Below are 14678 nucleotides of genomic sequence, written 5' to 3'. Positions count from 1 at the left end.
ACTTATCCTGTAAAACAGTCGACCACGGCTATTTAATATTTAAGCGATAGGATCAATTTGCAGGTTTTAGTTTAAGGGTAACTATATCAAGCTCACACACATTCATTATTAACGGCACTCTAAGTCCTTGGGAATCTTCTTCCCTTTCAATGTTAGTTTCATGTGAATGTGCTGTCACCGGAATTAAGCTCTGACATGTGGCTAGGAGACTAAGGGATTAATGATAGATATGGAACTATGTGAACTGTTGCTATAAGTGGATGTGATCATGCTCAAAAGAGAGACCAAATCAGAAAATGACAGGCCACGGAGAGTCCGGTTTCGAATTGCTTCTTCTCACAGCGGGCGAGTTCTGAAGGAAGTGTATGAAGATGGGCAACCCGCAGGCTCTCTGGATTCTGAATGTGCCAGTATATGTGGCATAGATGGACTAAGTGAGTCTGACGGACAGCAGAATGGCCACCTTGGATCAGAAAGTGATGAATATGAGAACGAACAGGATAATTTGCTCGTGTTAGCTAGAGCTGCATGTGAGAAGGGTTTTGGTACAAGAAGAGTTAATATTATAAGCAAAAATGGGACAGTGAGAGGCGTCAAATACAAAGTGAGTGCTGGCCAAGCTCTTTTCAACAATCTCACCAAAGTGTTACAGGTATGTCATGGCAGTTTGATTCTCCTGAGTGCAGTGCTAACTTACCATCTAAATCTCTCTCTATTCTCTAGTTTAAAGTAAGTCTTTCTAATTCATGACTGCTACTCCTGTATTTATCTTCCATATAAGAAGTCCTGAATTGAAAATGTGGTCACTACTCCTAGGAAATTAGATGGGATTTTTTAAGCCATAACTTATTTCTTTTTTTATAAATTTTTATTAGTGAAACACCATGAGTTACAATTGTAGACTTACAAGTTTTTGTGCTTGGGTTTCAGTTATACAATGATCAAGTACCCATCCCTCCACCAGTGCCCATTCTCCACCACCAATGATCCCAGTATCCCCCCGCCCCTCCCCGCCATCCCATCCTGCCTCTGTGGCAGGGCATTCCCTTTTGTTCTCTCTCTCCTTTTGGTTGCTGAGGTTTGCAAAAGAGGCATTGAGTGGCAATCATGTTTGGTCTATAGTCTACTTTCAGTATGCATCTCCCATCCTGGGAGGATCCTCCCAAAACCCTTTACCTGGTGCTCCCTTCTCTATCTGAGCTGCCTTTCCCCCTAGCATGTGCGACTGGCCTTGGAGTGAACCTCCTGGTACTTATCTTGACAATTCTTGGATGTTAATCTCTTATTTTGTTACTTTATATTCCCCAGATGAATGCAATCTTTCTATGCCTGTCTCTCTCTTTCTGACTCATTTCACTTAGCATGAAACTTTCCATGTAGTATCGCTTGTATGTAAATTTCATGACTTCATCTTTTCTAACAGCTGCGTAGTATTCCATTATGTAGATGTACCAAAGTTTCTTTAAGCAGTCATCTGTTCTTGGACTCTCGGGTTTTTTCCAAATTTTGGCTATTGTGAATAGTGCAGCAATGAACATAGAAGTGCAGACGTTATTTCAACTGTACATTTTTGACTCTCTGGGATATATTCCCAGAAGTGATATTGCTGGGTCAAATGGGAGCTCAATTTCTAATTTTTTGAGAATCGTTCATATTGTTTTCCAAAAGGGCTGAACCAGTTGGCATTCCCACCAGCAGTGAAGGAGAATCCCTTTCTTGCCACATCCGCATCAACACTGTTTGCTTTTTTTCTTTTGTATGTGGGCCAGTCTCTGTGGTGTGAGATGCTATCTCACTGTTGTTTAGATCTGCATCTCTCTGATGATTAGTGATGTAGAGCATTTTCTCATGTGCCTTCTTGCCATTCGGATTTCTTCTTTGAAAAGCCAAAACTTCTAATATTTCATTATCCTTTAGAAGTATAGCGTGACCAATACAATGCATCTATTTCTAAATCAACAAAAAACACTCACTATACCATTAAAAACATTTGATTTACACTTGAATAAACTTTAAGTTTTATATATTTCAGGTGCTAATTTAGCATTTATACAGATAAAATGCTAGACATATGTAAAAGTGTAGATATTTAACTAGAAAAGATTGATTGCTGCATTCAATAAGGTTGTTTTTAGTTGGAAGGTTAGGAAGAAAGAAGGGTTACTTTCATCCATTCCATAGAAGGTCATGGGTTTCGCATGAGATTTATTGCATTTGCATATCTGGAAGAATCTTATAGCAACAGTTAAAAATATTGTTCTTCATAAAAATGAGATCCAGATTTTATGGCAAAAATATCACATAAAAGGTAATAGATTACACACAATTTTAAAGGAATTTATTATCAAAGTCCTTAGTCCTATAGAAATGTTCTACCCTTAAGCCTTTGGAAATTTCCTGAAAGTATAGTAGATGATATTCTTTGGAAACAGACATCAGTTCTAGAATAGAATTCATGATCATTTTAGCTAAGGCAGCAAACTAATATTTTTATGCAATACTCCCTTCTGGGAGAGCCCGGCAAGCTACTGAGAGTATCACGCCTGCACTGCAGAGCCTGGCAAGCTCCCTGTGGTGTATTCGATATGCCAAAAACAGTAACAAGTCTAGCAATGGAAACGTTACTGGTGCGCACTCGAGCAAATCGATGAACAATGGGAAGACAGTGCTGACAGTGCTGACTGCTCTATCAGTATCAATATTTTAATAAAATGATCTTTTACAATAAATTATTAAATTAATCAACATTATATAGATTCAGGAATGAAGGGAGAAGAGACATTAGCAAAATGGGACAGGATATTTCTTTATTTCAAGAAAAAAACTTTAAAAATATCATGAATTCATAAAAAATTCATTTAAATAGTAAGATAAGAAAACTAAGACAAATGGTTCATTTTGTAAATGGAATTTACCAGTGAAGATAATTTAGGGGTGGAAATGAGTTGCCATAAACTGATGACTCTGTTAGAATATGCTGGTAGTCATTTGTACAGATTTCTAGAAATGAATTAGGTTAAATTTATCTTGGTTACCACTGATACCCAAGTACTGCAAAAGTTATTACTGCAAAGGGCCAGAATAAAACTCTGTAAAACTATTTTGAATGCAGATATTTATGCTTAGCATGATTTGTATTGTTTGAAAAGTTTGAGTATTCCTTCAAAAACTGCTATATGCTAGTGTTAGTACTTAATGAACTTGAAATTTTCAGATATCTGCCAAGTGATCATTTATGTTAAATTATTATTGTGTTAAAGCCTGCAAGAGTAAAAGTTTTCTTCCCGTGATGTTATACTGATAGCAATGTAAATTTTGAAATAGAAGGAATTTCATTATAAACATTTTAGTGATGCATTGAATTACAATATTTACTTGTATACTTTTTAATACATGATTCCATAACTCCATTTTTAAAAACCTCTAACAAAACTGCTATTTCTAACATGCAAGTATTGTATTTGAATCGAGTTCTCTTTTTATTGAAACTTTAATGTCAAAGAGTTAAAAGGAATAAAATAACCACTTTATTCTTATTAACTCTTCGACATGAACATTTTCCACCTTGAACGTCATAGTGTTAGTAGTATTAATTTTCTTGTTGAGTTATTAATTTTTTTTATAGCTAGGGGTCATATTATATAGTGTGGGAAAGAAAATCCATTTGTGTTTTCATGGGATTAATATTTAGCATTGCACTCTCAGAAGTTGGATAAAACTACTCTTGTAAGAACTTAAGTATAAAAAATTGATATTTTTTCTTAACGTCTAAAGGATTCTCCTTCTGCTTTCATGTTAGTCTAACATAAATTCTTTTTCTATTCATATCTCAATGCTTATTCCTTCTTCAATTAAATATTTCTGTAATATCAAGCCATAAGTTTTTGGAAAAAATTTCATTTTAATCTACTTCTCTGTTCCATTTCAGGGTTCAAGAAGTGAAGGGTAATTTACATAATTTCATTATTTTTTCTTTATTTAGTAAATGCCTAAAATAATTTAAGGCAACTTCTCCCACATCTTACTTATCCAAGTTCTACAACTCACTGAAAGCTTTTCTCTTTAGTAAATGGATAAATATCATAAACACTTTTCCAGTAATACTCATCAAACTCAGTGGATATCTAAACTGGAGTATTTCTCATTCTTCACTATTCATCAGAACCCTTGTACAAGAATGTAGCACTGTCCTCCTGTTGTTCATCAATTTGCTCGAGCGGGCACCAGTAACGCCTCCATTGTGAGACTTGTTGTTACTGTTTTGGCATATCGAATACACCGTGGAGAGCTTTCCGTGCGGGCAGGATATTCTCGGTAGCTTGCCGGGCTCTCTGAGAGGGACGGAAGAATCCAACCTGGATTGGCTGCATGCAAGGCAAACGCCCTACCCGCTGTGCTATGGCTCCAGCCCTGTACAAGAATAATGTTTTAATTTGTGAAAGCCTTGGTTTCTTTTCTGTCCCTTTTATTGACCTGCACAATACCTTATAGCCTTCTTCTGTCTCTTTCCTCTGACAGCTTGACAGCATATCGTAAGCACCTAGCAGAAATGTCCTTCCACATTCCAATATTCTAAACTCTCTCCTTTTCAATAACTTAATTTTCCAAAGACATGAAGAGTGGGGCTTTTGGAATCCAGATTAATTATTCTGACTATATGAAAAATTAAACCAGCCATATCTATATTTAGGAGAGACTTAATAATTCCGTGCATTACTTTTCTCTTACTGTTGAAGAATTACCCAAATATAGTGACGTCAAAGAACAAAGAACAAAACTTTTATAGTTTTTGAGACCAGAGATGAAAATGAGTCATTTGAGATTTTAAAAATATTCAGCAATAATAATGTTCCTTTTGGAGACGGTAGGTGAGAACCCGGTTTTGGTCTTTGTTCAGCCAGTGGCTGCTCATGATAATGGCTTATGGGTCATGCCCATTAGGACTTCTACTTTCAGGATATCACCTGCTTCCCCATTAAACCTATGAAAACGGTTATAATTATACTGTGCACAGCTGACTAAGCATTATCTGTTGCAAAATGACAGTAATAAACCACCAACCCTAAGACTCCACTTATATTTATTTATTCATTTATTTATTTAGTGTCTCACCTGGCAATGAACAGGGGTTACTCCTGGCTCTGCACTCAGGAATTACCCCTGGCGGTGCTCAGGGGACCATATGGGATGCTGAGAAATCCAGGCCGGCCACGTGAAAGGCAAATACCCTACCTTCTGTGCTATTGCTCCAGCCCCTCCACTTATTTTTTAAACATACACAGAAAAGTAAATAATGGGCATTTCAGCCAAAGCTTTACTGAGTATCTGAACTGTAACAACCAAGTCACTTTCTCTGTTATTTGAATTGTGGGATTTATCTATATATAATTCTTACATATATATACTTTTGTATGTATCAAAACACTATATGTGTGTAGATTTATAATTATCCTTTCTATTTAGACTTCTTGGCTTACATTTATTCCCACATTCTATCAAGGCCAAGGCTACCTGCATCATCTACATGCTAACTTTCTTAAAGAGGTTTTTTTTTACGTTTTAGTAAGATATTCTGGAGATCAAATTATACCGATAATGATACCCACTTAGTAATGGGGGTATCTAAGGAGAGAAACAGACCCAAAGACCATTTTGGAGTTTACATGGCTTCCTAACCAGAGTGAACAACTATCCTGTCTTCCTCTATACTTACCTATTTTCTTTCACTTTCCTTCAGATAAAAACTTGAAACACAAACAATGCAAGAAAGTCATTGGAAGTTATTTATTCTTGTCAGATGATAATTTGTTCTTGGCTTTTATTTTTAAGAGCGATCAGGAAGTCATATATTCGTCATCCTGAGGTCTCCTTTCCACATCCTGTGACCATCAAGGCACAAAGTTTTATTAGAGGCCAGAAAATACAGGGACAGTCTTGTGCAGATATCCTTCTGAATCTCATTATTACATCCCCTTTTCCCCATAAGACTCAGCTGATGCAGAACTTTGTAAAGGTTCTCTGATATAAGACATATCCAGGATGCCCAACTTTGACCTCCTCCAACTACCAGAGTTCCTAACTTTATTGTCTTTTCCCAAGTCTCTATCAATTATTCTAAAACAGTAGACTCAAGTTTCTAGGACTCAAAGCTTCACTTTGCTTTATGAGAGATTAGCAAAGTACCTATGTTCTCTTTCAGGTAGTATCTTAACATATTTTTGTGCTCACTCTCCCTTCATTAATTGGCCTGAGTTCCAAGGCAGAGTCTGTTATATTCAAATTGGGGGAAATTTGCATAACTCCTCTCCATCCCCATTTTTGCCTTAGGAAGGTGGGAATGGTGTCTTTTTCCTATGAAATAAAAGAGCTGTTTTATATAAAACATTGTGCACCATGGTGGCACATCAAAAATACTTAAGTAAATACTGTTATAATTTTTATTACCCATCTCTCAAATTACGTATTTATGATTGCTAAGTATTCTGGTGATCAGAGAGGGCAGAGATTTTGAAAAATTTTATTTCTGTGCCCAGACTTAATTCCTTGTCATAAGAAAGACTATCTTATGATTACTGATTAAATATGATAAGCATTCAGGATCTCTGACCTGGTCTTAAAATCTTACAGAGATCCTGTTCACCCACACTAAGAACTTTATTTAGGAACAAAAACGCCATTGGAAAATCCTGGAATATTCCTTAAAATACATGCTGATATTGAAAGTGCTACTGATAGAGAACACTTCCCTTCAGGAAGTCTCTGTGACCGGCTTTAAACTTTGCTTGACCTTTGCCAAACAAACCTGTTTTACTAAACCCTCTCTTTAAGATCCTGTTGTTTTGGATTCATTTCCTACACGGCCTTTGTTTCGAGTTCTTTAATTTAATTTTCTAGGGATTCTTGGTATATGTTTGTTAGATTGTTCCTGCAGATCTTGGCTCCAGACCTGTGTGAGCATACCTGCCACCCACACACCTTGTATCTCAGCACTGGATATAACACTCACATTCACCCACCTGCTCCTTCCTGTTTGAAGTAAAACTCTCTCTTCTTTGATGATAGTCTGAATTGACTTAAAATGCCTTACATCAATAAATTAGATATACATTATTATTTAGACAGGATAAGCCACAGATAAGATATTTAGACATGATAAGCAACAGACTCCTGGACATGACTTAAAATGCATAGACATTCATTATATTCATTAAGTTTTATAGAGACCACGTTGAGTTGTTTGGTGGTGTGATACTGTGATAAACCACACAGCTGCTTATTCTGTGCTATCATTCTGCACTTGCTTTTTTCCCCCATCTGGGTCTGATAGATTTTAGTGCCAACCCAAATGAAAACCAGGAAGAGTGGTGGCAAAAGAAAACATACTTTTTAGAAAAGATGTTACTATCAGAATGAAGTCCAGAAACATCCAAGAAAAATTATACTATTTCATTTATGAAAATATAGTCTTATTCACCATTTCTTGCTATGATAGGATGCTGGGATTTTGAATAAAATGACATTGACAATTTTTATGGAAAACATGGAACATAGGGAGGGAAAAACCTTTTAGATAAGCAATGCTGCCTGAGCAGCATTTATCAACATCTTCCATAAGACATAATTTTTATTTTTTGCAATTCAACTCACAGTGCTGGAATAACAAAAATATATTCATAGTGATTTTATTTCATAACGGGCACATATTGCTTGATGTGATCTTTTTTCCCCTTTCCAGATTTATTTCCACTTATTTTCCCCTTTTGGTATTTATTTCTTTTGAGTTTGGGTAAATTGTCATTATATATTGGAATTTAAAAGGTAAAAATTAATGTATTTATAATATGGTGGAAATTGTTTCTTTTGCAAAAGGTGGTTGAGATTCTCGACTTAAAAATTGAAAACAAAACACTTTCTTCCAAGAATGTATATTGATTGTTTTCTCTCTCTTTCGTGACAACATTCATGTAAAAACAAAATAAACTATAAAGTACAGTGATTTCCAGCCACAATAATCACTTCCCACAAGAATACAACTGGCTTTGGGTTCCACAATTAGTGCTGTGGGATTCTTCTCACATTCAAAGGGAACAAAGATAGACTAGTGTTTTCTCGCTGCAGGGGGAGGCATTTCCTATCTCAGAAAAACTCTAGCAAATCCAAGTTGCTCTTGGATTTCTTGAGCAATACTGTAAACAAGTAACCACTTAAAAATTATTTAGGAGAACAATAATTTGATGATAACAAGAGCAACCATTTGTTGAATGTCTCTATAGCATTGCTATAAGTTTAGCCTTACAGTTATTGCTCTTTTTTTTTTTTGGTGAGTTCTATTCAAAACTAGCAGATTTTGGTCATCTGATAAAAGGATATTGTCTAGTAAAATGTAAAAAAAAATCTATGATTTTTAATAGAGTAGAAGGCTCAAAATAGTCATCTGTTCTTTTCTCTTAAGGAGATCGTTAGACCACGAAACACTTACGTCATTAACCAGTTGGATCACTGGTGGACTGTTCTCTATGCAGAGAACAGGTTTGTTTTGTGTCCTGATAGGAATTTTTGTGTGTGTGTGTGTGTGTGTGTGTGTGTGTGTGTGTGTGTGTGTATGTTTTAGGATGATGCCACCTTTGCTCAGGGCTTAATCTTGTCTGGATGAACAGATATGATCCCTGACAGTTATGGAGTGGGAGGATCAAACTCTGGTTGACCAATTGCAAGGCTCATAAGGTCTTAATGAGATTATGTTTCAAATAGAGGCGTCCGAATGTGAGTCTTTTTGTTCATGTCAGTGGTTACCCTTCCAATTTCCCAGATGAAGTAGTTTCCATTGAGCTAAGAGATTAATATTTTTGTCTAGGGAAATATACAGAGAGAACAAACAGTAGACACCCTTAATGATGTACCAGCCTGGTAAATGAGATGAAATGGCTGAGACCCACATCAGAGCCTGTCTACTCCTTGTAAATATAAAACAATGTTTTATGCAGACAGGGAGGAGTGGATGTGAATGGGTAAGTGAACAAAATTTAGGGTAGGAGGAATTCTGTTTATGGCATCACATTGAAAAGCTGTGAAAGTTCCGTTTCATCAGAGAGAATTGGTAACCAGAGTTCTGAATGGCCAGGCACATTTTTTGTGAAAACTGAAAATGGTGTGGTACAGAAAGTGGTATTAAATATTAATATATGTGAGTAACTTATTATACTGTTGGCACCTTGATTTTGGCCATGGATTCTGTCCCTCCAATACAGAAATCTACATAAATTTGGGTACACTGTCTCCCCTAAAATGTAGTTTACCAGCACATCACCCCTACAATAAGTTTATGAGAATATACAGAACAGGAAAAGATAAAGGAAAAGAGGCAAAGTCACTGTCACGAAGAACAACAAACCATATGAACAAAACACAATACAAGCTCTAACTACATAATTATTCTGGAAGCCTGTACATGTATGCTTTACTAAAATGCAATCAGTAAATGCCATCTGTTTAGTCATTTTTGAGGCTATTAGTGGTTATTTTCTCATTAAAATTTTCCATTAATTTTTGAATGGAATTTATGCTTAGTATAATTTTTGTTGCAGAAAACATGAATAACTCTTCTGATTTGTTTTCCATTTCTGCCTTAGAATAATTCTTTCTTAATGTAAGTTAAAATTGAATCACATCATTCTCTGCTAAAAAAATCCAATTGTGTTTCTTAGCATTTGAGTAGAAAAGTAAGCTGCTTATTCTAGTGTATGCACTAGATATTTTAGTTAGTTTACTGAATATATGAACTCGATAAATTTGAGAATGTAAAACTGTTTTATCTTAACAGTGGATGGTTGCTTAACAGTCAAAGATAGTACCTTAGAGAAAATTAAGCCAACAATTATTTCTTAAAATGAACAGATAAGAGGACATACACAATTTCAATTTATTTTTATGCATTGCTTTTAGGGGCTGTGCATACAGACAGCACTTTCTTAAATGTTAAATATATGCTATTATCATACATATGACATCATTTAAAGAGTAATCATTGGCATTGATAAAAGTCTAATCTTATTTATTACTGAATGCATGAATATATAAAGAAGAAAAAATGTGGCTTATTTCCTCCAGTACTGCTAGTGCAAATGAGAGTTCAGTATTTCATTTCAAGGAGGCCGTGGCTTTCATTAGTCTCATATACATATGATGAATGAAAATTGTTTTATTGTATGAATACGTCTGTTCTTGCAGAGTAATTAATCCCAAGTGAAAGATTGGAACAACAGCTGATGAATATACAGTTTATCTGCAGCTCACCAGTGAGGGTTTTGCTGGCAGCAAACATGACTTTAAGATTTTTCTCACTTACAGAAGAGTGACAAATGGGTCACCAGACAGGCATTTTAATTCGTATCTAAAACAGGTTACCAGCGGGGTAAAGAAGGTACAAAGGTGATATAAGAACTTAGATAAAGGCTTCTTTGAATAAATGATGAAACACAAACAGGAAAGCAAAAAAAAAAAAAAACAAAGAGACATATTGATGGTTTTTAAGAAAATCTATGCAATATTGACTGTACTAATTAGTTTCTGAGCATTATTAAATTTGATATAGAACTTAACTAATAAAAAGTCATTTTTAAAGTTTCGCTTAAGAATCACAACGATAAAATCCTGTGATTTGTAACGGCATGAATGTGCCCTGCCCAGAAAAGTGTAATAATATGTGGAATTAGTCTGATGGAGAAAAACAAGAACTGTATGCTTACACTTATAAATGACAATTAACAACCATAAGATAAATAAAAAATATAACGAAAACACAATATTACAGCAGCAGTAGTAGCAATGAAAATCTTCCAGCACAGGAGCTGGAGAGAGAGTCAACAGCAGCATAGGTGCTTCCCTTGCAGATGCTGATCCTGGCATGACAAAAGGTAATCAGATACCTTCCAGGATCAATATCCCTGAGCTCAGAGCTAGGAATAGGCTAAATACCTCTGGGTGTGGCCCCCCCAACAAATTAAATAATGTCTGTTCAAATAGCTCATCTTTTCCTTTTATGTGGAGCTTAAAATATTAATTTCTACAGACAAAATTTCTAATAATTTTTTCGATACATGTAACTTACTTGGGATTCTGCTTGCTAATATTTGTATATATATTAAGGAGTTGATTTCTATCACTCTCAATTTTACTTTTGGATATCTGGACTGTGGAGAATTATCACGTATGTCTCCATTTCCAACATGCCTGTGGAATATCTGCTTTATGCAAAGAAGGCTGGCCATTGTTGCGAATGAATGGACTACAGACTTCAGAGAGTGAGGAGCTGGCAGGGAATAAAGCACTGCTGCCTATCCATTAGTGGAGCTTTCTAAAAGTGCATTGCTAAAAAGAAGTTTAATATGGGACAATGGATGTACTGAAAAATGACTGGGTGTGAACATTGAGCAATGTGAATGTCATCCTTGGCAATTATATCAATGAAAGAGAACTCCTTGATGTTCCTAATAGTATGCTTGCTGATTCAGCCAAGAAGCCTTTTATTTCACGTCTTATGATGGATGAGTATGAGAACAATTTCCTACAATTGCCATCTCTACTTAATGTCTACATCAGAAAAATTAGCTTTCAAATATAATTATGAACTTATGTATATATGTGAGGATAGAGCATCATGTAGAAATAACAAATAGCCATATTTTATGAGGCAAACATACCTAGTATGATGGAAACATAGAGAATGTGTCTATATATAAAACCTATTAAAAGCAATAGACCCTTCTACTTCCTAATGCCCAGTGCTTAGAAATAATTTATTATCTCTATTAAACTGGTCTGTATCTTTCTTCCTTTCTCTTCTATCTTAATCTGTCCTTACCTTCTTCCCTCCTTTTCTGTTTTCCCCTTTTCTCTCTTCTCACACCCTCCCTCCCTCCCTCCCTCCCTTCCTCCCTTCCTTCCTTCCTTCCTTCCTTCCTTCCTTCCTTCCTTCCTTCCTTCCTCCCTCCCTCCCCTCTCTCCTTCCCTCTCTCCTCTCTTACTCCCTTCTTCCCTTCCATTTTCCTTTCTCCCACCTGCCTCATTCCCTTCCTGCTTTCCTTTGTACTTTTTTTTTATCTTTTAAATCATTTTTACAAAGTTTAAAAACCAGCTGTTTGGAAAATGTTTCCCTTTTCCATACTTCCCTATTGGCTATTACATTAATCTTGATGAAATCATTAATATATCCTTAATAGTATTTCTTTTGGGTTTTCCACCTCCTGTCTTCTTCTTTAGCAGAGACTAATAAATTACTCCCAGTATACTTTGCTTTGGATTTAGTTTGTCAGAGTCCTTGAAGTCTCTATTAAGAAGATAAATGCCAATGAACTTTCTACACAAATTCTGTTTGTATCCTCAGCTCACTTCTAGATTTTTATTTCCTCCAAGAATATTCTAAATTTTGGGTCTCAGAACACAGTCAGGCTTCTGGTTATAGAAGACTTATGCAAAATATGCATCGATGCATAGCAATTTAAATAATTGATGCTTTTATTCCTTTCGAATAACTATAGATTAAATTTATTTTTCCAATCTCTTTTTTTTCAATAACTTAGACAGATTCTATTACATGTACAGAAGTTTTTACTTCTAAATATTTCTTGGTCTTACTCAAACTTTTTCCTTTGGTCATTGTTGACTTACCTTGGGTTAGAAAGATAAATAGATGTGGTCTGCTCAGAAAATATCTGCATTCATTGTCCCATATGTTTTATTAGATCTCCTGGTGCTAGAGAATGAAGAACATTGATCGAGAGTAACAAGTACCAGTCATTTATGTATTGATTGGCACTGGTTGATTGACTCCAGTGTCTTTCAACTGCTGCCCCTAACATCTGGAACTAACTCAGATTTTGTATGCCTAAATATGAATATGAACTTCTGTTTTTATCTATCCTATATTCCACGGGCTTATAGTGATGCACATGCACCAAACATACAACACAATAGCATTCAAGATCTGGTTGAAACAGTTTTCGAATGCCATATAACTATGTGGACTGATATGGTGGATCGACCATCAATGGATTTTCCCTTTCTACCCTTTCTACCCACAAGCCAAAAAGCTCCGTCCCTTATCTTTCCTAGATCTGATTCACCCTGGTACTGATCTTGCACAGTAACTACAGAGGACAAGACCAAGTTTTGCTTTATTTCCTGCCTTCTATTATAAATGGTCACTTTTGGCATAAGGTTTGTGATCTTTAGATAAATGACCTCAGGAAGAAGTGTGAGAATATTGTATAATTTGGTTTAGGACCATTTGAGGGAAAATAAATGACAAAATTTATTTAGAAATTTATAAAGAATTTTTGCAGAATTTTACTGAAGTCTTACCTCACTTTAGAACCTCAAAATTTTCATTTAAGAGTGTATCAGCCTTCATGCAGCTATTGAAATTTTAGACAAGGTCACAGAGAATAGGCAGCCAATGGACCAAGCTAAGAGTTTATGGGAACCAAAAGCTTTGGGGGATAACTTAATTTGAAGAAGGAACAGCGCTATGTAAAAGAGAACTAGGGGAAAATGGGAATATTAAATAATGCCAATGAGAACAGACATGTTTTGTGACCTTGAACAAGTGTGCAATATCTCTACAACTTGTTTACGTTGATAATGAAATAATGATTCTACTGCAATGTAATGATGAGAATTACTATGACAATAAAACAATTATCTGACATAATACCTAAAACATAAAATTCATCTATGATATGCTTTTGTTTTACAATGTTTATGGGGTTACTGCTAAAATAGATGAATATAGAATATTATATTTTCTCTTCTTGGTACTTATTGTTTCAGTTAGCAATTTTGTTACATTGCCTTTATTATAGCTGGGTCTTCAAAATCCAACGACCAACTCCAGTAAGGAGTCACGGTATCAAACTAAGTGGAGTCTGATTAAGAATATGTCCAGATTAATTTTTCCTTTGCATTATACTGTGCACAATATTGTTTTAAAACCCTGGGTTTATTTTATAAATTTTTTATAAATATTTTATAAATATAAAAACAGAAGGAATAAACACCTCTTATAAAATTTCATTGGCCAGACCAAATAGTACTCTATGTATGTGAGGAAATATGTGAATATAAAAATTTGAGGATTATCCTGATTATTCATATGTTTTCATTAAGTTAAAGTGCCTCCTCTTAACTTAGTTGTTTTTATTAAAGCACCGTAAATTGGGTAAATTCCAGTAAACATGAAAGACGGTCTCTTTTCTTCAATATTGTTTTGATTCTGGAGTCAGAAATTTTATGATTTTTTTTTTGGTTCATGTTAAAACTGCATTAAAAATAGCTAGATTTTTTTACAGGATTTAAATTTTTTTAATTTAAATTTTATTGAATCACTGTGAGATAGTTACAAGCTTTCATGTTTGGGTTACAATCACACGATGATCAAAACCCATCCCTCCACCAGTGCACATTCCCCACCACCAATATCCCAGTATACCCCCCTTTACCCACCCTCCCCCTGCCTCCATGACAGAGATGATTCCCCATAATCTTTCTCTACTTTTGGGCATTATGGTTTGCAATACAGATCCTGAGAGGTTATCATGGTTATTCCTTTATCTACTTTCTGCACACATCTCCCATCCTGACCAATTTCTGCAGCCATCATTTTCTTAGTGATCCCTTCTCCA

General features: G+C 35.3%; 1 protein-coding gene across 1 annotated transcript in view; it reads left to right on the top strand.

The window, feature by feature from the left end:
* The first annotated feature begins 256 nt into the window (after positions 1-256).
* The window catches only part of GRXCR1 (glutaredoxin and cysteine rich domain containing 1), a 109422-nt gene continuing 95000 nt past the window's right edge, over positions 257-14678 (top strand). The window contains exon 1 of the mRNA XM_056125564.1: positions 257-652. Coding sequence (XP_055981539.1) covers positions 269-652 — 384 coding nt within the window. The 5' untranslated portion in view covers positions 257-268. The remainder of the gene's footprint in view (positions 653-14678) is intronic.

This window comes from Sorex fumeus, unplaced genomic scaffold (genome assembly GCF_029834395.1).
Source record: "Sorex fumeus unplaced genomic scaffold, SorFum_2.1 ptg000055l, whole genome shotgun sequence".
Lineage (NCBI taxonomy): Eukaryota > Metazoa > Chordata > Mammalia > Eulipotyphla > Soricidae > Sorex > Sorex fumeus.
Note: the sequence above shows the minus strand (reverse complement) of the source record. Positions and strands in the feature narration are given on the sequence as shown.